The sequence below is a fragment of the Panthera uncia genome (assembly GCF_023721935.1).
Source record: "Panthera uncia isolate 11264 chromosome A3 unlocalized genomic scaffold, Puncia_PCG_1.0 HiC_scaffold_12, whole genome shotgun sequence".
Taxonomy (NCBI): domain Eukaryota; kingdom Metazoa; phylum Chordata; class Mammalia; order Carnivora; family Felidae; genus Panthera; species Panthera uncia.
Window position 1 is genome coordinate 4,497,727 of NW_026057579.1, and position 22,677 is coordinate 4,520,403.

Genomic DNA, 22,677 nt, shown 5'->3' on the forward strand with positions numbered 1-22,677 from the left:
TATGTGTGCTGAAGTATTTAGGGATGAATACTGATGTCTATGGTTTACTCCAAAATGCATCAGAAAGGAAGATAGATTAACGGCTGGATAGGTGACGTTAAAAATAGTAGGGGCACCTGGGTGGCTTAGTCAGTTAAGCGCCTGTCTCTTGATTTCGGCTCAGGTCATGATCTCATGGTCATGAGATCGAGCCCCACATTGGGCTCTGTGCTGACAGTGCAGAGGTGGCTTGGGATTCTCTCTCTCTCTCTGCCTCTCCCCGGGTCTCTGTCTCCCTCTCAAAATAAATAAATAAATAAATAAACGTTAAAAAAAAAAGTGTAGTAAATTGTGAAAGGTAGAATCTAGCAGGGGGGTATACTGGGGCTCTCTGTGAAATTCTTTCAAATTTTCTGCATATTTAAAGATCTTGATAATAGAACGTTGGGGGGGGAGGGGAGAAAGCAAAAGATTCAAGTTAAGATATTTGTGACACGTAGAGATTTTTACTCATGATACATAGAGCTCGTCATCAACAGAAGAAATGAAAAACCCAAAGGGCCGTAAGCGAAGGCCTCTAGACAAAAGGGAAATGCCAACAATACCTGACAAGATCATCCCATTTGTAACTAGAAAAACCTGAATTTGACCAGTCATGCTACTCTTCCCCGTCCAGGCTGATTATCAACACGGTATCGACACTTGGCGGAGAATTGGAGGAGAAGCGGATGTTCTCACGTGCCGCCGGTGGTCGTGTGAGCGGAGCCAGACAGGCAGCATCCGTGAGCCCGCAGGAGCGGAGACCCCCCACCTCCCTGTCCCACCCTCCCGCTTGCTGGCCAGGCAGCCCGGGGCAGCACGGAAGAGGCAGAAATGCCAGAAGCAGGACGCCAGGCGGCAAGCGGCGAACCTGCGTGCACTCGATGCAGAGGCTAGAATGGACTGGAGTCACTCTGGAAGCTCTACGACCTACTGCTAAGGCAGAATCACGTACAAATTGCTGCATTGATAGAAAAAGCAAAATCACGGTAGTCTAAGTGCGCGCGCACGCACACGGACCCACAAAGAAAAGGATGGGGAAAAATTTGAACGCGTGTCTGTTGGTGAGGAAGTAGGATGCGGGATGGGGGCCAGAACAACTTTGATCTGAAGTAAGTATGATCTGCAATAAATGTATACACACACAGATGTGTAGCAACAAGACCATAGTCATGCATTGCTCGCTTAATTAAAATGAAGCACATGAACAGATTACCCTGTTGACAACAAAGCCCGGCCAGTCTTTAACTCTCCCAGCATTTGCTTCCAAGCAACAGTGGCAAATGCTACAATTACTTATTTAGGATTTTATAGCCTATGCCCCCAGACCAAGCTTTACGGTCTCGGTCATCCCTTACACCAGTGCACACTCACTGTGGAGCACAGTGCCCCCAGCACTCAACTCAGTGAACCCTCCCAAGGCGGCAGTGGTCAGTTCACACCCGGGGCCCCAGACACTCGTTGGTGATCGCCTGGGCTCTGCAGACAAGCCCTTTCTGCCAGAGTCAAACCAGACTTCCCACCTTTTGTTTTTTCTTCCAACTATGAGAGGGGATGAGACGGCAGGGAATCTGCCCTGATCACTAATCAATACAGAGCTGGCTCCTAGTACCACCCCCCCCGCCCCAACCCAGGTGCTGAGTCATATCTGACTACGTGGGCAGAAAACCATGCAGAAGGTCCCGCCAGCCACTTCAAAACTCTTAAGAGTGGTTTGCTTTTAAGTATGCTACACAGAATTGTCTTCGAGCGAGAATTCACAAAACCTACATGTAGGGAATACATTCTGTGACTGACAAAGGGCAGAGGTGTGGGTGTGCATATACTGATACAGAACTCCAGCTGTCTCTCCACCGTTCTGTGAAACAAATCACACAGCTCACCAAAACTAGTTGAAAGTTTTATTTGTATAAACTTCATTAAGAACATAAAAGATTAAGTTTCTTAAAAAAAAAAAAAATCTGCAGTTATTTACAGCAGTATTGCACAAGTAAAGTGGCAATTACCCTGTCGAAATTCATCAGTGCAAAACACAAGTAAGCCAGGGAAATTGCAATACAAATGCTACATACGCTGGGTCCTAGGAAACAAGTTAGTGATGGGTCAGTATACAGACAGATCAGTGCTATTTATAAATGTGTACCTGATGAGTTCTGATACAGTAACTAGTGGTCACAGAATCTGGACATACGACTTAGGAGAGTTTCTAAAGTCAGGTTTCCGGATGAAAGTAGTCAAGTTACCTAGCTGGGAGCTTGAGGAATGCTTCTCAAATGCAATGCCGTTTGGAGAACAGGAGTCACCTCAGCTGGCTTAGCGTCACGTGTGGACACACCCCTGCACACGCGTGTGTGCAGAGTGGGCACACACAGGCACCAGGCTAAATCAGCAGGGATGACAGGACCATCTACTGACACGGATCCACTAGGAAGTCTCTAAAGCTTCCAAGAAGCTTTCACATCTTAACATCCAGTCTAGTGGGACCCTCAACCTCTCTCAAAGGCAACAGAGAAGCAGAAGACGACCACCTGAAGAAGCAGGCTGATCAAATGTAGGGACCAAACGGCTCAGGGCTGGGGACGGGGGTAGGGCCTGTACAATTAGCTCCTGAAGACCATTTAGTCCACACCTCAAAGCACAGGACACAGCGGGTGGGGGGTAATTCAACTACTCACCAGTTGCCAAAAAGGGATTAGTGGCAATGAGGTGGTCCTGAAGTCACTCCCGAGGCGGGAGCCACCTGTCTCCCCTGTCCCTTCCTCCTGCCCCTGAACCACTCACTCCATGGCAGTACCTCCAGAGCGGGCACGCTTCTATTTCTCTGAACGCTGAATTGTCAGGGGTAAGTGTTCAATGGAAAGATCTGTCCCAACTGCCAATGATACATTAAAAAAAAAAAAAAAAAATACGGTCTGGTGTTAATAGAATTTGCTTCCATGAGAAGCTCGCTCTTTTGGAATAAAAAGTCACTGGATATTTCTTGTAGAATTTGGTAACCTGCCAAATGGTCCCTCATTGATGGCGACGCACAGACTTCATCAAAAGTAGAGCAAACCCCAAGAACTGAAACCCATGTGACCAGAAACTACAGGAACCAAAGCTGGAGGGCCAGCCTGGGAAGACCGTGTGGCTCAGGGAGCTGAGCGGTCACCACGTCAGAGTCAAAAAGTGATTAATGGTACAGCAGGGGGGTGGGGGTGGGGGCAGGGAGGTCAACACTTTTCAAAACTTAAGACATTAAATAAGCAGGAAATAAATATACAATATTTCTACAAGTTACAGCATTATGAAACAGTAGGACACATTACACAGAAAAAGAATCTACAATATTTACAATCCTCAATTCTGAAAAAGTTTAGTAAAAACAGTGATTTTTACTCATTTATGCTGTACAAAATTTTACAAGAAAGGTAAAGGAAACACAATTGCACACAGACATTTGGCTCAGTTGGTAAGTAAAATGTGACCTCCTAATCTAATAAATAGTCAAAATATATACATTATTAAGAAGGGGAAAACAGGAGAAAGTTGTTCTCTACTGCGTACACTTCCATCAGACGGAATTTTTACCTGGTTTCTCCACAACCACCCAAAAGAGTTCTTCGTAAACTCCCTTCTAGGCAGGAGCACAGTTAACTGGAAGCATTACTCATGAGAGTATTTTGTATGTGTTTATTGCATTTCTGTGCTAAGTCACAGGACACTTTCTACAAACCTCACGTGAGAAGAGGTGGTCAAGGCACAAAACCCGCATTCAGTTTCCAAAAAGGGATCTAGCCACGTTATGTTTTCTACAAAAAGTAAAAGACAGAGAAAATACAAGGTCTACCACAGTAGGCATACCTTCCAGAGGCATCTTGATAAACAGACGCATACAGTACAGAAACGTCCAGTCATCTCTCTCGAGTCCTGGTGCGATATCCTGCTCCTTAATACTACAATTCATAGAATCTCCTATCTCCTCACGAGCTGCTTCCGCGGCCGGCCTGGAGGCCAGGAGGCCACCGAGCCAGAGGTAAACCTGTACATGTGGCCAGCACACAGCCCTCGGGCCCCGCTCCCAGGGAGCCGCAGTATTGCAGAAACAGAGTAAAGTGCCCCAGTTGGAGAGACCGGCACTGAGTATGGAGGTCCTGGGTCGGGGCGAGGCGTCCAGAACCGAATACGTCTTTGGTGTGTGTGTGTCCAGCAGGCCCACCGTTGCCTTACAACCGTGTGGGCTTTACGACCCTACAAAGGAGTTCGAGACACATCGAAAACGCAAGCTGACCCTCAACACAGCTTTAAAAACTATTCAAGACCCCAAGGAGAGTTTGGGGGAAACGAAAATTCTAAAAAAGGAAGGATATTTGGAAGCAAATCTCTCTACCTAAAAGAAAAAAATGTATATGCTATAGATACATACATATATATATATATTTATATAGAATTATGAAGATACAAATGAATGAATTTCCCCACTTAATTTAATAATGTGAAAACACTGGTCCTCTTAGGGGCCAACAGCAAAACAAGAGTTGTTGGTGGTGACTCGGTTTGATGTATTTCTCTTAAAAAGCTGTTTAATGGTCTGAGGTTTCAAAGACTGTCAGAGTTATAGGGTTCACGAAATGATCTCCACCTCCCTTCTTTTCCTGCTTCCTGATCTTTTTCTTGGGTCTCCCCAGTTAACTGCCTTTGAGATGATGGCCCAACTCACGGGCTCTCCGTCCCAGAAAGGGGGAGAAAGAAAGAGCAGCCCCAACAGAGGTGGACGCACGCAGGGCGGTCCCACAAAACCCAACCGTTCCGAGGGAAATGGAACAAGTCAAACCGACAGCTGTCAGGAGGCTGAGAGGCCGCTTCAGATTTGTGCTCCGACAGAGGATTTTTGATGGCACTGCCGAAGGCGGGATTAAGCCTTCATATCAAAATGGATTCAGAGGGGTGGGAACCAAGCGTCAGGCATCAAAGGCCAGACGAACTTGGGAGTTGGACGAAAAGCCCGGATGCCCAGGAAACAGCCCCCTCAAGCCCCAAGGCCTGTGCCAACTCCCACGAGGGCTGGGGCTCGGACACCTGCAGTCCAAGGAACTCAGCTGTGAGGGGGCGTGCTCACCACCTGTGGCCGCGCAGACAGTGCACCTGTGATTATGGGAAAGTCTGCAACCAGAAAAGCCGACGGTGCCTGTCTGTGCTGTTACTGCCAGTCCTCCCTCAGGACACTTCTAAACGATGAGCCCATCGAAACCAAAGAAGACCAACATCAAGCCCGTCCCAGCGTGTGTGATACAGGCAGATCCTAACTCATGTCCTGACCCCATTACCTTTTATCATGAGCACGCGCTGGACCAAATCTGCGCATCGCCGTCCAGGCAGACCAGAAGAGCATCGCCGGGGGAGATAAGGAAAAACACACGGAGAAGAGTCTTAAACTTTTTGCCACAGGTGCAATTGAATTTGAGGAGGTAAGTAAATATTTACAAGATGGGAGTGGCATATCAATACAGGCTGGTAACAGACCCTCTGCCCCTTTAATCAGGTCCATTTCATAAGAACTTTTTGGTATTAATAATAATGGTAAAAAAAAAAAACAAAAAAAAAAACAAAACAACAAAGTATGTCAAAGAGGCAATGGCAGGGAAGGGAGGGGGCCATATCATACCTCTCCCGTTTAAAAATTCTGTACAGTAATCTCTAAAAAGAAACTAAGGCAGCTTTATAAATTAGCTGGCTCAGTTTCCACTGCAGAGTTTACATAATCCTCTGAGAGTAGGCAACAGGTTCTTAAAATTTTAGTACAAAAATCATTCACGAGTTGGTTAAAAAGTTTCCATTTCCTTTTTGAAAAACCTGCTCTTATTAAAGAAGGTGGAAAAAAAACCCACACCGCGTGTAAACACCATTCTTGCATAAAATCCTGCTCCAAAGAACCATGATTTGTACATATATATATATATATATATTTTTTTTTTTAAAAAAAGAATCCTCCCTCATTTACATTCACAACAAACTTCCATTAGAAATTCTGCCGTGTGGTGAACAGAAAGGTCCGGTCCACATGCGGCGCGGCGTCCTCGGGAACGCGTTGGCCGGCCTGCCCGCACGCCCCGTTGGGGACAGAGCCGCTGGCAGCACAGCAGTGGCCCCCAGAAATTGTGGTGCTGGGGCCTGCTGGCGTGAACACGTGAAATGTCTGCACACATGTGGCTCCGCGAGGAACCCGTCGTCACTGCAATCGCCATATCAGGCGGACGATGTAACGTAACAGTCGTAAGATAATCATTTGGGGCTGGGCTTCGGCTGCTTGGTAATTATTCAAAAAGACCTGAAACGACAATAGGAAAGCTTCTTAGTTTCTCAGCCCTGGTGTTATTTTTTGGGTGGGGGAATGCCTATACTTAAGCGATCCACCAATCCCACTGTTACCCAGCTCGGGAGGCACCCCATCTTCTGAACACGGGTTCTTCCCCGAGACTGCGAAAGGGGAGGCCCTCCTACCACCTCCCTTGCAGAGGGAGACCTCACTGCGTAGACAGCAGTAGACTGAGTGATCTGCTACTTTACAGGAACCCACAGAATGCTTGGAGCCTCAAAGAGAATCCTTGAAACTCTGTTTGCTTCTCTAGAACGCTATGCTTTCTAGGTCATCGTTGGCCAGAACTGCCTTGATCTGGAAATGCATCAACCTCTGTGCAGGTGCTGGAGAAAAGCCATGCCATCCCCCCCCACCCCACTTAACTGGAGTTGGGTGTCCCTTTGAAAGAGGCAGGGGTGGAGGGGACAGAAGAGAGATGTGAAGGAAGTCTCTAACTACCCAGGTTATTAACCTTCAAATCCGTTGACTCCCCCAAGGGTGAATTTCTGGTAGCTGCAGTTTACTTGAGCACACACGGGCAGAGTCAACCCCCATCCTCCCGCCCCATATGGGGAGCAAAGAAAAAGCAATTGAAAAATTTTAAAGAGCCTCCTTGCCAGTGACTACCCTATGTTTATAAGCTGACAAACTGTTCAAAAGGAAACTGCTGGATTAAAGGTCTCAGCGGTCTCAGAGGTCCTCAGGTCTTCCGAAGAGTGCCCACCTTGGCGTTCTAATCCATTCTGCCGGTAAAGTGCAAGGTGTCAGTTCAGAGCAGCCGGAGCCAGCAATGGAACACACCTGCCTCTTACACCAGGAGCTACAACCCGTTTCGCAATCCAGGCCTGCAATCCATCCTGGTCGTTTCCTTAATGAGTCATCCGTGCCCAGGACCCCGGCTCTTTGCCATCCGGGGCTCTCCACGAACCCCGTGTTCACGTGCGCAGGTGAAGCTTCCAACGCACCACCGCGGAACCGCCGGCCACAAGTCGGGCTGGGAACGAGTGTCCCGTCTCACACACAAACGGGGCCCACAGACGCCAGCTGCGAGCGGAGCCCCTGCCCTGTTTACACGAGCTCCCCAAGCCTGTCTGACAGAATGGGATTGTGATACGGCCAGGGCATTTCCCGTTCTCCTTCCATACCCAGACTGGAGGAAATCAGCTTTCTGTAAGCGATTCCTGTACAGGCGCTCTGTAACCACAGTCTGTGATTTTTATCTGTTTTACACACGAGATTGCTTTGTTTTGATTTAACTTTCAAAATTACTTTGCTTTTTCTGTGTGAGAATAATTTAGGGGAAGGTTAATTTTAGTTTAGACTAATATTAATAGGTTGAAAGAGGCTTATTCAAAATAAAACCACGACTTACTGAAACTAAGAAGGCGTAAATGCAGGGCTAAGCCATCCCTTCAAGGTGGGAAATCTCATGTCAGCCAGGTGTCATTACCAGCCTCCGGGAGACCAGAGAATGGGGTCTAAGTGACACCAGCAAGGCCCATTAGTGACAGATCCCAACTGCTTACACTTAGCTAATTTTACATTCAAGAACTGGCAGCGTCGGCGAGGAGAAATCTTCCACCCACCCTTTGAGGACATCAGGTGGACGACAGTGGCCATGACAGCAGACAGGACTCACTTCGTGAGAAGTCTTTCCAAGTGTTTAAGAGTCCTGCTTTCATCTTCAATGTAGGGGGCATGGGGCGTGTTCCAGGGAAGGCGGGGCGGAGGTGGGGGCAACGCAGGAAATTCTGGAGAAAGGAACCCCCAATCCCTGACAGACGACAAGATGCTACCACCACTCAGGAAGGGCAGCGGGACGCCTGCCCCCTCAGGCAGCACGCGAGACAACACGGCACACGCTTTCAAGCCAGCGAGAAACTGCTTTTGGACAGCATTCAACGGAGGAAGCCGTTACGACCGAATCCAAAGAAGGGCCACGCCAGCCCAGAAAACCTTTGACATCTGGTGCGGCTGGCACAGCTCCGTGGGCACGGCCCGTCCCTCCAGAGCAGCTGGATGACGGGCAGCTCCCGCTTCCCACAGACTCCCCGCCTTCCAGCACCTGCAGCCGTACGAATCAGCTGGTTTGCGGGAGCACACCGTAGGTGCCCGAAGATGCCAGTGTGGGGCAGGCGGCGCGAGGGCCACAGAGGGTGAGGACGCCCGGCCAGGCTCCAGCTATCAGCGCCAAGCACACGACAGCGGCACAGCCAGCACGAGATCTCAGACCTCTGGCCTCCGGGGCTGTGGATAAACACATTTCTGTTGTTCAAGCACTCCCTCCCCCGCAGCCTGTGGTACTTTGTTACAGCAGCCTTAGTGAATGAACACACACTCTAGTGCTACGTGCTAAGCGGACGTTCTTGGTCCTTCCCCCTTTAGAAAAACAACATTTTTCAGGTCAGGGTTGTGGAACGCTGTTTTAATCAAACTCATTCAAGTCCTTTGGGAAGGTACATTAATATGATGCATTTGGATAAAGGGCATCGTTAAAAAAATGAAACATGCTACTAAGTACAAAGAATTTATGTATTACAGCGATCTCTTTTGCTCACACACACACACACACACACACACACACACACAATCACAAGTGCTCAAAGTGTAGGCCCCATCCTGTTGGGTCTTTTTAGCTCCATGGTCTAGATCAGGAACTACATTACTTGGGGCAATTGACTTTTATGGCTATCCCATGTGCCCAGAAGATGACTCCTTCAACATTCAGCTTTGTGTCTCCCTCCAGGAACCAATTCTGACAGTTCATGCTCTTCTCTGGGCGAGGGGCTCCCGCAGCCCCCATGCCTCCTTGCATGGGGGCAGGGGGTGTGCTGGGGCCCAACTCTGAAAGCAGTTATCTGCATCCATAGGCCTGATGGGCAATACCTATGTCATCGGCAACGAGTGCAGAACAGCATCGCACAGCCCATCCCAAGGGCTACCCGTGGGTGCTACCCACAGCGACCACTGCCCTGCCTGTGGAATCATGATGCAGGTTCCCACCCTGCAGGCGGAAAAACACCTACACGTTCTGGCAAAAATGGGAGCCCTGTGCCAAAACGGAGTCAAGATGCTGAGGGTCCTTCCCGTTGAAAGAAAAAAAATGCAACAGCATCTCTTTTCAAGAAGCTCACACTCTGGTGGGGAATCGCCATACAAATAAATAGCAGGATAGCAGGACAACGGCAATACAGAGGGTTAATAAAAGGACAGAGAAAGCAGCGTTTGCCAGAGGCAAGTGGGGGCCTGGGAGAGCCAGGGCAGGAAGGCACAGAGGTGAGCCCAGGTTCCCTGGTGTAGACTCGAGTTCTCTGCTTTGAAGATATGGAAAGTGTCCTTAGAGACAGTGTCACAAGCATTCAGCATCCCTGAACGGTTCTCTTACGTACACACCAGAGAACACAGGCTCACCTGGGTGGCAGCTGGGGGCGGGGCTGTGCCAGGGAAAAATCCTCAAGTGGGGATGAGGGAGACTTACCAGGGCCGATGGCATACAGGGCGGGGAGCTGGGGCACTCGGGGCCACTCCAGCCTGAAACACATGGCTGGGGTGGGGGGGCTGGGGCTCCCTCTGTCTACAGCAGCCAAGAGGAGAGAGCACGAGCGGACGGAGCACCAGCCGCCACGGTCGTTTCCGCACAAGGACCATGTTCAACTTACACTTGACACAATCAACCAAGTACTGGGATTTAATTACACTTTAAGGGCAAAATAGTCACAGTAAAACATCCTCTCTTGCCCAATCCAGGGAGGCAGGTATGCAGATACAAGAGACCCTGATCCCATCCCAGGCTGCCCGGAGAACTGGCCAGGAGGACCACCGACCGCATGCCTGCAGAGCACAGCTCTGGACTTGGCTCCACACTCCCGCAGGCAGGGGCGAGCCCTGCCTCTGAAAAGCAGCCCAAGACATGCCAGGTCTTCAGACTCTGTGCGCCCTAGCTTGGGGTCCAGACGAATCACCTGACGCCACCATTAAACAAAATGGCGTGCCACACACCTCTACAGTCTTCACGACAATGCTGTGAGCCGGAACAGCTCACTTCTCCACGTCACAGATACGATGACATTGACCAAGCTTGTGGAATCAAAATCAAGAACCATCAAGTGCTCCCAACAAGTCAACTCAGACTTCAGCACTGTGTAGAACACACTAGCTCACCAATCCGCGCACCAAAGGCTGGTCCAAACCCCATGTGGCTGCACCAAATGACTCAGTAAGTACAACACACACGTATTCACTCAGCATTACTCAAAGGAGCTTAACCATAAAAACACACAAATGAGATAAAAACAAAAGTTAAGAGAGGTCAGAAATGACATCGAGGAAGAGAGACTTATCCTGGGAACCAGGGAGGGCTGAGATCTACTGCAGAAGAGCCATCGTTTAGCTGAGAGTTTCCTGGCAGTCAAAGTAACAAGGGAGACATGGCACTATCTTTACCATTTTATCAAAGGCAGATCAATAGCAAATTCTAAGAGACAACCCAAAAAGCAAAGAATACCTATAAAACTCTGAGACACACAGCAATTTTTAAACTTGTTCAAAAACCCCTTTCTCATACAATTTCAACACTGAATACCTAAGAGGCCCTAAACTGTTTTCTCTTTTTTTAAAAAGATTTATCCACTTTGAGAGGGAGCACGCAAGCTGCAGAGGGGCAGAGAGAGAGGGAGAGAATCCCAGGCAGGCTCCATGCTCAGCGCAGAGGTTGATGCGGAACTCGATCTTGTGAACCGCGAGATTACGACCTGAGCCGGAATCAGAGCTGGATGCTCAACTGACTGAGCCACCTAGACGTCCCTTCTCTTTTTTAAAATAGATACACTTTTCAGTGGTAACATGCTAGAAGAGACCAAATTCTGGCCATGAGACTCTGAGAAACAGGGAACCTGTGCTCCAGATCAAGCAAGTGAGGATACGTCAGGTGACTGTCTGGATGGTGTCTGCTCCCCAAGGCACTACGGCGGCACCTTCCGGGACAGGCTGAGTGTCGCCACAATCAAAGATGGCAGGGTGGGAGGGGGACAGAGAGCGGCGTCCGTGATCCCGATGGAAGACCACCATCAACCTAGAGAGAATTTTAAATGACGAGAGAGGGAGACAGAGAGGAGGGAGGAAAAGGGCCCCCAAATGTGGACGTCTCCAGGAAGATGTGGGCTCTCTGCACCCTGGCCCAGATTTGAGCGCTCGGTTTGCCATCCCACTGCTGTCAGGGGTCAGGCTGATGCTGCGGTGCTGCCCAGAAGCCAGATTCATTTTCTCTCCGTCACCAAGGCAACGTGTGCATTTGCATAGCGCGCGCCTCGCGTGCTATGATGTCAACACAGCTGTGGCGAGGGTGCCGGGAGGCCCTCCCCCGGATGTGGTGTTCCCACTCAGCGACCAGGAGCCAGCTCTCCCGCAGTGCTCGCCAAGCGACCGGGGCCGCGGCTGACCTGCGACGGTGGAGCCGCAGACGAATCCCATTTGCATGAATCCAACTCCTTCATTTTTGATGCATCATCTCAAAGAAGAGGTCCGTGGAACAACCACTTCTCCGGTTGCTTTCCAGTCAGGCCTGCTGTGCACTGGGTTGGCTTCTGGCAGGGCAGAAGCCACCCCTCTCCCGGGCACGTCTCTAACTCGCCGGCCCTCGGACCCCAGACCCCACCCCGGCTAATGTGAAGCGTCCCCGATCGTCCCCGGGAGGGGTGGCACCACACCGTGGCCCATCACAGAGAAGCCAGAGATGGTTCTCACCTCTCCCGTGTGAGGCTCCACCAGACGAAATAAATGTCAGCCTCGGAGCAAGAACACACAGTTCCGAAATTCCCCGGCCTCAAAAGGATGATGAGACGCACCGTACCCACCACCTGAACCTCTCTGCTCTGGTTCGGCTGGGAGAAGTCTAGCGGGGGGTGGTGAGACGTCTGCAGGCCGGCCAAGCCCTGCCTCCTGCGCCTCTTCATTTCCTCAAGAGGATTAAAAAACCCCCGTTAGACCTCTCTGAAGTCCCCCTCCAGGCACCTGCACCTCTGAATGGTTCTGTGTGAATGGCCCAGCGCCCCCCCTCCCGCGAGGCAGCCGTCCAGGTGTACCCACCGGCCACGGCAGATGCAGCACTCGCGGGCAGGGTGAACGGGAGCCACGGCACCCGGCGATGCCCACCCAGCCATTTAAACACACCCCAGCGCCCCAGTCTCACCTCCTGTTTTTGTGCACCCAGACAGACCCAGCACGCATCAGTAGGGCCGAACACAACTTGTTCCACAAGGCAGCGGGTTGAATGAAACATAGACAGGTGGAAACTCTGGTAGCATCTCTAAACTTTGAAGACCACCCGGGAACTGTTTCAGCTCTAGTTCAACGAGACGCCAGAACGATGGGCCAGGGACGAGAGCGATTTCTAGCCCCATCCCCTGAACGTTTCCGCACGACCTTCACCACATCCCTAAGAGACGGACAGAAACTGGGGCTCCCAGACATTAACGGATGGAGTCAGGATTCCAGACCTCACCCCGAAATTCTCACACTTGTCCACGAGTCCTGCTTTCCTGTAAGCTCACGCTTTATCCCCAAGTCGCGGAAAACCCTTGTTCAGAAAACCTGTGATCCGCAGTCCCTGTGGGGATCAGCTGAGGTCTCAGAGGTCTCAGGGAAAAACAGGAAGGGCTGAAGCCATAGGAAGGGTGACTCTTGGATCACACAGGCTCCAGCATCTCTGTGATGGGGGTTGTTGGAAGGCTCTTAAAACCACAACACCGAACGACTTCCTCCAACTGCGAGAAAAACACGAAACCTGAGAACTGTATCGCAGATAAATGGTGGGCACCAATTTACTGAAGCTACTCACAATGGTTTTTGCCATGAAAACGGTCTTTCTGTAAACTCATGGGCAACTCACCATCTCATGAGATAGGTGTAGTTTTAAATTTAATATTTGATATGCAAATTTCCCACTATGGTTTGCTCAGACAGTAATAGAAAATGGCTTATTTTATTAAACGCCTACATTCAATTAACGAAGGCCTCAAAAGAATGTTGTCAGAGAACACATTTTCTCTGGGTGGATGTTCAGCTTATGCTATTAACCAAACAAGCCACAAATTCGTTCTCTCCCTTGTACGTTATCTACAGAATATCGTTTATAAAACGAAGAATCACACAGCACAGGGAATTCACATCACAGGAAGGACAGCACAGAAAGATTTCAGATTCGGATATAGTCTATGAAAACGCTAATGGCTGGCTCTTCAATTAAACTTTTGCTTCCATCTAAACCTGTCTGCAAGCCACCTTTCCCTCTCTATGCTGTCTGGTTCGGTGCTACTCTTCAGTCTACATGCAGTTCAGCCAATTCGTGCCTGTACATGTCTGGGACAGAAGTAGGAAGTAGGCAGTGTAAACAAAGGATACACTGTTTCTCCAGACCGAACAATGAAAGGGTTTTCATTCACTTCTTGGCCCAGCTAGAGGGTCTGGCGTAGCTTCCCATGCTGTTGCTCATTGCTGTCCACTCACCAGGACGTCCCCAAGTCGTTGCCAACCGAGAGCAGTCCACCTTAGCACAGAGCAACGCAGGCCTGACAACCTGAGTGCAAAGCACCGAGGAGGCCACAAGAGGTAAATGATCCCAGCTTTGGTACGGGGGTGGGGGAGGCAGATGCTGGTCAAAAGACTGGTCTAATTACCCCAAGAGCACATGTGCTTATGTTCTGAAGGCCCAGCACACGCTCCACAGACCTGGACTGCGCCCTTAGCCCACGGCTAAGAGTCCCTTCCGAGTGGACGCTGTCCCGAGAACAGGTGATGAGCACACGGCGCTCCACGCTGCACCACGGCTACATGCAAGCCGCTCGCTCTCTCCGTGAAGCTCGAGACAGAGATCTAGCTTCTCCGAGACATCTTCCTCCCTACAGGCCCACTGCCACCCACACTCCCCAGCGTTCACCAAGAGCCCGGGCACGGGGAGCTGGGACAGTCAAGGCACCGTGTGGGTGCAGGTCATCATTCAGCCTTCCAGGGGCTGCGCGACCTCCACGGGCCCCTGGGCTTTGTCCTGTGACACGCGTTATGTGCGCCTGCACTGCTGAGGCCCTTGTATGCTTGACGACAGGTGAAAATGCACCAGCGGGCTGCCACTGGCCAGATCTATCATAAGTTGAAGGATCCAAATAAGCACAGAGAGTAACGCATAGTAACCTGTTGAATTAAAAGGGACCCGTGAATTTAGGTCCACAAACAAAACAAACACACACTCGGGAAGGCAACTTCTTCCTCCTCTACACACACTTTCCTTCCAGGGCAGATGGAGACACACGGACTGGAGAGTAGAAGACGCCACCTCTGACCAGAGTCAGCCTTGCCAGCAACAGGACAAAGGGACTCCCTGCGCCTCCCAGTGCAAACTCTGGATGGAGGAGGCCACAGTGTCACTCCTGTAGTATTCCTGCCCAAAACACAAAACTCAAGTCTCATCGTGAGGGGACATCAGACAAACTAGAGTCTCTATGAAGTGTCTTCCAAAGTGTCAGTGTCATGAAGACTGAGACAGAATTGGTTCCAAGTCAATGGCATCAAAGCGATGAAGACAACTCAACTTAACACAGGATTCTAAACCGGATCTTGGACCGGAAAAAAACCTTTTTTTAATCTTACTATAAAGGACATTTTGGCACAACTGGTAACATTTGGATGAAGTCCACAGATTACATAACGGTACTGCAACATTGTTAATTTCCTGATTTTGAGAACTACACTGTGGTTATGTGAGAGGCGACTTTCATTAGTAGGAAATGCACACGATGCACTGAAGAGTAAGAGGGCATCACACCTGCCACTTACTCTCAAACCGGGCAGAAAACAGCGTGCACACGGGTAGAAAGAGGGGGAACATTAAAGCCAATGTGGCAACATGGGAACAGTGGGGAGCTTAGGTGGCGGACGGAAGGGGGTTCTTCGTACCATTCTTGCAACTTTCACGTGAAGTCTGCAATTATTTCAAAACAAAAAAGTCACAAAAATACACCAGACTTGGAGCAGTCAAACTGACCAGGCAGAGGGGGGGCACACAGGCCACTCTGCCCTGGCAGGGTCGTGCGGGGGCAGTGACATGGAGTCACAAGAGAGAAAGGGAACATGCACCGGGACTTTGCGCTCACCTGTGCCTCTCTCACCTCCTCCAAGGGTTCAGACTGCACAGCTCCGTGGCACAGGCTTCCCCACTGCCCTTAAGTGGACTGAACACATGACAACTACAGGACACCTTCCTCTATTGCTCTAACTGAAAAAACGGGAAAATATCCTGTCAGGCTTCGCAAGGCTCATGGCAGTAAAAGACCAACACTTTAGAAAAGGCACTGTAACAGTATTAAGCAAATCAAGACACTACGTATTTAAAATGCTAACATCTATTAAAAAGCAACCGTCGTAAAGCAAGGCAACGGCGTGCACCACTCACCGCGTGCACCACTCACCGAAGAAGTAGCTCCTCCCAGCCCCCCCCCCCCACCCCGTGAGCCAGCGGGTGACGTGAATGCATCACTTCCCGCTACAGCCTCCCATTTCCTCCCCAGATTCCCACCCCCACTATTCAACAACAGACCGTCCATCAATGTGGCTGCAGGCTAGGGATTATTTTTAACCTAACAACTACCAAGACAGGCATCTGGAGCTTTGGGGGGGGTCACCGTGTCACTATCCAGGGTCTGGTGTTTTGAACTGGTTCTTCATTTAAATCTGGAGAATGTATTTGCCTCTGCTTTAGAAAAATCAGGTTATAACCTACAGTCTGTCCCTATGCCTCCCCCGATATCCCAGCCTACTTAGAAAGCTAGAGTCCCTTAAATTATCAGTGACTGCATTTTCCCAGTGGTTGACTTTTTTAAAGAGATGCAAAATAAGGTTCACAACCAGAAAACCACGTGATAGTGCAATGAAACTAACGGACATTTATTTCGCCAAAAGCACTGAGAACAAACAGGTTACATCTCATTTGAATAAACAGAGATGGCCATCTTAAATATCCTCTGAAACACTGGACTGTGACAGAACACTGGGAGAAAAGGAGGAGAGGAAGGATATAACCTGCTAGACACCGTTCCCTCACCTCCAAGGGACAGGCAAGGCGATGGCAACAACACAACAGCCTGTGACCCAAATGCACGTGACTTGGGACTATCCACCTCGAAGGCCTATGTGAGGATGGCCGTGGGCTTGGCTGTGCGCCGACCCTCATGCCACACTTGGCCCGTGTCTTAGCGCGGACCACACAGGCCACCACAGTGCGCCTGGTTGATCCATCCGGGGGTCGCCTTATAGAGTCACTGATACTCCATGTAAGTTTAAAGAGAAACTTACACACGATATCCTTACAAGACACCTGGCTCTGTGGCCAAAGGCTCTGATCCAGTCCCTGAGAATGGAGCTGTGTGGGCTCATGTTGGTGTCCAGAGCTTCTGGACTCTGAAGGCAACAGAGCCCAATGGCCTCACGTCTCTTGGGCAGCCCCACCAAGTCAGATCTGGCCTAAGGACATCTATAAACCCCTTCAAGATGGGGGAAGAAGGCAGGCCCAGCACAGCGGTCACTTCGCTGCTTAGCTAACCCAAGAGGCCACTATACCATCTTTTCCCGCTGAATTATGGACATGTCCCCCAGAATCAGCCTGGACATGTCCCCCAGAATCAGCCTGGACATGTCCCCCAGAATCAGCCTGCCCTCTTCAATCGCGGTCAGCCTCCCCACCCCAACGTGAGGTCCTCATGAATGCACTGGGGTCCTGATTCTGCCCAATCCCTCCTGGTCCACCGGGAGGGCGGAGTCCAGTCACACACAGGAACACCAAAATGCCTTCAGGGAAACCAAGGCAAAGGAGCTGGGGGTGCTGGGAGGAGGAGAATAATTTTAGTGGCAAATTACAAACCAATCAACCTTGCACAAACAATGACCACTTCAGAGCTAGGCTGTGAAGGGATTTATACGCTGTAACCATCAGATGTAGGATGCTTGGTACTCTTGCCAGCTAAAGACAGCCACGTAAGAAACTCCTGAACTCATTCATCAGTGTGACATTTCTCATTTAATAAGAGAATCATACTAAAGCACATTTCCCATCAAACACAACCACACACACCCACAGGAATGTATGAAGGGGATCCAGTGTAAGTTTTCAGAGCATCCCTGGCTTCCATACCAATGACTCTATACCGAAGAAATTAATGAAAGACCCTCTGAAAATAGGAGGATGTCTCCATGTGTCTAAAACAAGTTTGAAAAGCATCGTATGGACAGGAAAACAAGAATGACTAAAAGCAATTAACAGGTAACATCCACTTACTTAGCAACAGCTAGCTACCAAAGAGGCCAACGATGAAAGAGGGACAGAAGTACTGGGGTATTCTAAGCATGACCTCTCCTTCCAGAAAAAAAGATAGGAAAAAAAAAATCTCGAAGAGATACTTCTATGAAGTATCACGTTCAGAAGCCATAATATTCAGAAAGAAAGAAAGAAAGAAAAAAAAGGAGCCAGAAGACAAGACACCATAAGAAAGGATGGTAATATCAATTATAACATTTTCTACAAAATAAGATGTGTCTTCTTTTTAGATAAATCCACAGAAATATTTCATACTTGATTGTTTGAAAAAAATGTCAACAAGCCAAAATTTCATTATAGGACACATCTGCTCGTGTACCCTGTGCAGAAGTACTCGCCTACACTCCTAACAGCCCTAACTCCCGGAGTGAAAGCTTACTTACGCATTTTAAAATGTCGTCCATGGGCTAAAGGTGTCCAAATGGTAATATCTGTTGCCACTGGGCAAAACAAACAAAACGTACACTGTGTCTACAGAAGATGTAGGGAAGTTCTGTTTTGTTTTGTTTTTTAATCCACAGCACACCTCAGAATTTTAGTGGCAGTCAATTCAAGGTATAAAATGGTGAGACCCCAGATCACAGACCACTGACTGATGGCCTCCTAATACATTTCTGTAAATGGACACTCGAGGATAGCAATGCGGACTGAAAGGGCAATGGTTGTCCTGCTCTGACTGTTACATTACAGGGGTGACATTATATGACTCTCGCTGGCATCATTCCTTTTGGCTGAGTAAAGATGCAAGTTCTCCTACTTTTTTAACTTTGACCCAAACGACCCAGAGGGAATGAAGAAACACTCTATACAGATTGGAAACCATATTGCTATTTATGCGGGAATATTTCAAAGCCTATTGATAATTCCTTTGTTAGCACGGATGTGTTAAGGTCTGTGCTCATGAAATCCCTTTGCCACCTTGTACTGTATTTCATTACCATCACTTAAAAAATTCATCCATAAAACGTTTTAAAATGGGAAACGGGAAAGGAGAAACCCTGGCAGGTAAGACATAAGTGATACCTCACGTTTCCAGAATAAGTACAGAATTATGACTGGTCATCTTAAAAAAAACTTGTGGGGAGGGGGAGGGTGTAGGGAGAAGGGGTAAATAAAACATCATTACCCTCCTTGGGTAATATGCATTAAATTCGTCTCCGATACGCCGCAACTCTTGTGCAATCCATATCTCCGGGCGCATATCTGCGGGTACAGCCTGAGGCTGCCTCATGGAAGCTGCATCAGAACAAACAGAACAAAAATCACATGGTTTTCCATAAATCAGTTAGCAAGTTCCAAAGGCAACTTTCTAGAAGCAAGCCCATCTCACACACTCTGTTTTGTTTTGTTTTGTTTGGGGAATCTCCCTAACTTCCAGGACTCTGCACTAGATTATGGCGGTAAGGTCTGTCACATAAACTTGGTTATGAAGAATAACGGACAAAGAACAACTTACTTTTTTAAAACTGGAGACTCAGAACTGCAAAATTAAAAAAATATCCTGGCCAATTAATTACATGCTCCCATTTCAAGAAGATACACTAACACAAAAATGGTACAATAAATATCACCAAAAAAAAAAAAAACATACTTAAAACACAGAACATAAAAATTTAGGCTGTCAGTAAATACTTTGATCTTACACAAGGTAGAATTCTTAGGGAAATTTCAAACATCACGTAGAGATACGAAATGAAATGGTTGTCCTATTTAAAGCAAAATATGGGAAAACCTGAGAAACAGCAGGCTACCTACCTGAATGAGCTTGTTTCTACAGAAGGAAGTAACAAAGAGGTGATGAGACAGTCTTTGTAAATACTAGCATGTGGCCAAATTAAAGCATAAATACGTGTTTTGTCTCAATATTAATGCAGCCAGTAAAGGTGGATTCAAGTCTGCAAACACCACATGGGGAGAGGAAACGTTTTGGGTGAAGGAGCAAAGGCATTTTTGAAAGAAGAAAAAAGAGGGACTTGGCCTCTTCATCAAGTTGTCACTAACATTCACACCCAGTCCACTCAACTGTTCATGAAACCATTTGAAGCCACAAAGGGGAGCAAAAATGGGAGTCATCAAAAGATCCCACCATGCACCAGGAAGATGGCATTCTCCATACTCAGAAAAGACCGGTTCAGTGATGCAACTGGGGAAAAGAGACGAGGCTCTTGGGTTTGTGACTTAACTTACTGAGAAAATAGGCACACTACTCACAATCTAACACGAATGTTATGTCCTAACCATGGCAAAATATTCAAAAGCCTGCAATAATCAGATTTTGCAATGCCATACATATGGCTTTCTGTGTTGTGTTTTTATAAAAATATTTTACATTCTGGGTTTCTGAATTTTACTGTTTTAAGTAAAACTGATGGGGATTCATAGGTCTGTAAAAGCACTGAAAAGTGCACTCTGAAAAGATGTAAAAAACTGAGTTTTTACCAAGTCTTCTCAAAACTTTTGTCCCATCTTCTTTGTCCCCCAACCCCCACCCAAATGCAACAATGACCTCACAAAGAGTGAGTGCCTGAGAAGCTGGGTACTAGGGTGTGTGTGTGTGTGTGTGTGTGTGTGTGTGTGTGTCTGAAGAAGAGCACAGAATTATCTGTGCTCTGTGAATAAACCAAGGGAAGACTCCTAAAGAAAGCCCTAGGGGCAAACACGAAGGCTGACCACAGAGAAACTTTTAGGAGAAGTCAGGCATGTCCCCTGAATACACCTGCAACCACATTAAAAACTACTTTGGCTGTATCTTTGCCACACAAATATTTTTATCATTACTCTGTAAAAGCCTATTAAAATTAAGTTTCATTTAAATGGCTTAAAACTGGCAAAACCCAAAATTTCCGGGTGGATGTAATGCCAGGTGGTAATGTAACAGTCTACTCCCTTTTGGGGGGTTTATAACACTTTAAGGATTTTACTCTATCAGAGGTACCCGATCGTTACTATTCTTTTCATACTGTCAGCAATCAAGTATTTTTTCCCCTAACTTCAGAAGCTGTTAAAAAGGTTAACTCACCCCCGAGGGAAAGGAAATCTCTTTTCTTCGAGTGCCTACTACACACCAGAGCCTGCAATGTTTCATGTGAGCTGTGTCATGCAATCCTCTTACCCGGCACTACAAGGGGGAGACACCTGCCCCCATACACAGGCGACCAGACCAGCAAGCAAGACGCCACATGGCCACTTAACAGCTACCACCCCACCCCTCCTCTGGGCTTCAGAGCCCCACTTGTTTCTTACTATACAAGCCTCTCTTTAAGAGAGTAATCTGCTTGCAGGGGCACCTGCCTATGGCTCAGTCAGTGGAGAATGTGAGTCTTGATCTGGGGGTTGTGAGTTCGAGCCCCATGCTGGGTGTAGGGTTTGCTTAAAAATAAAATTAAGAGTTCAAAAAAGGGTAATCTGCTTTCAAACCTAGAGTCAGAAGTGAAGAAAATACCAATTACCCCCCCCCCCAAAAAAAGTGTGAAATATAGGTTATATGTCTTACAAAGATGGTAGGTCAAAACTGTTGGCAAGTTACCCAATGTTTAATAAATCAAGCTGTTCACGAATATACCCAACAAATACGAATGCCCGGATGCTAGGCACCATTCTCGGAGGTGCTCTGGGTACAGCAACCAAACAGGCCAACCCTTGCTCCTGTGGAATTTACATTTTTGTGGATTAAATTTCAACATTTATTATTTTTTTTTAATGTTTATTTTGAGTGAGAGAGAGAGAGAGAGAGAGAGAGAAAGTGCGTGAGCTGGGAAGGGGCAGAGAGGGGAGAGACAGAATCCCAAGCAGGCTCTGCGCTGCCAGCACAGAGCCCAATGTGGGGCTCAATCCCATGAACCATGAGGTTAAGACCTGAGCTGTGATCAAGAGCTGGACGCTTAACCACCTGAGCCACCCAGGCACCCCTCCATTTCAACATTTAAATGTTAAGTTCCTCTGGACACAGACACTTTTAAGTAAACTTTATACTTGTTACAACATGAAACAGAAGTAACTCCCCTGGTTAATTTCCCCCAACCCGAAGATGAAACCTACTGCATTCTATTTAACGCCCTTACTACCTGTGTGGTTTAGAAGGTTCCGCCTGGCTGATGCTTGGGCTGGCGACCATCAAAGGAGCCAATTTGTGTCAGAAGTCGGCTTATCATCAAACTAGCACCTAGCCAGCAGCAAAGAAAGAAATCTGGAACCTTGGTGGCCAAGTCTAACTTGTTCACCTTAGGGATAACTGCTCTGCTATATTTTGGGGAAGGAAGCAAAGAAGGTAAGTAGATGTTTCTAAAAATTTCAGTAGCTCAGATAAACGTGTAGACACAAACATACCCACGAGGTGTGTGGCAATGTGACACAGAGGGTGGGTGTGTCCATGGGAGGCGCCGGAGGCCACAGCCCTTACAGGTTCCCTACACAACTCTGGTGCAGACGCTCCACAGACTAGACCCTGAGAAAACTGAGCAACGGGTAAGAAACCACAGGGAGGTCCTGGAGGCAGAGGTAACCAAAGATTATGGATTAGACCAGGGTAAGCATGCACTAACTGGCCAGAACAACAGATTAGTAAGAGAGCTATCTAACTGTAGTTAGGTGTATTTTTTTTTTTTTTAACATTTATTTATTTTTGAGAAAGCATGAGTCGGGGAGGAACAGAGGGAGAGGGAGACACAGAATCCGAAGCAGGCTCCAGGCTCCGAGCTGTCAGCACAGAGCCCGACGCGGGGCTCAAACCCCCGAACCGTGAGATCATGACCTGAGTGGAAGTCGGATGCTTAACCAACTAAGCCACTCAGGTGCCCCTGTGTGTATTTTTTTTTTTAAGTTGACTTAGAACAGTAACAATAGGGTATAATTCAATAATAGCAATATAATTTAACTTTTGCCAAGGAGACTGATCCACCTGGGCTACTCTAACACAGCATGTATCACCATTTGGCTTTTTAAAAAACCTGGCAGTGTTTGTTTT

General features: G+C 48.1%; 1 protein-coding gene across 11 annotated transcripts in view; it reads right to left on the bottom strand.

Annotated features, from left to right (window-relative positions):
• Positions 1-1,905: 1,905 nt before the first annotated feature.
• The window catches only part of BCL2L11 (BCL2 like 11), a 49,260-nt gene continuing 28,488 nt past the window's right edge, over positions 1,906-22,677 (bottom strand). For 6 of the 11 annotated variants that reach the window (XM_049652185.1, XM_049652182.1, XM_049652179.1 and 3 more), the window contains one exon: positions 15,927-18,950. In XM_049652185.1, coding sequence (XP_049508142.1) covers positions 18,739-18,950 — 212 coding nt within the window. In that variant the 3' untranslated portion in view covers positions 15,927-18,738. Of the gene's footprint in view, positions 6,326-15,498; positions 15,621-15,926; positions 18,951-22,677 lie in introns of those variants that run through there. The other 5 variants (XM_049652183.1, XM_049652180.1, XM_049652177.1 and 2 more) reach the window with 3 other exon arrangements.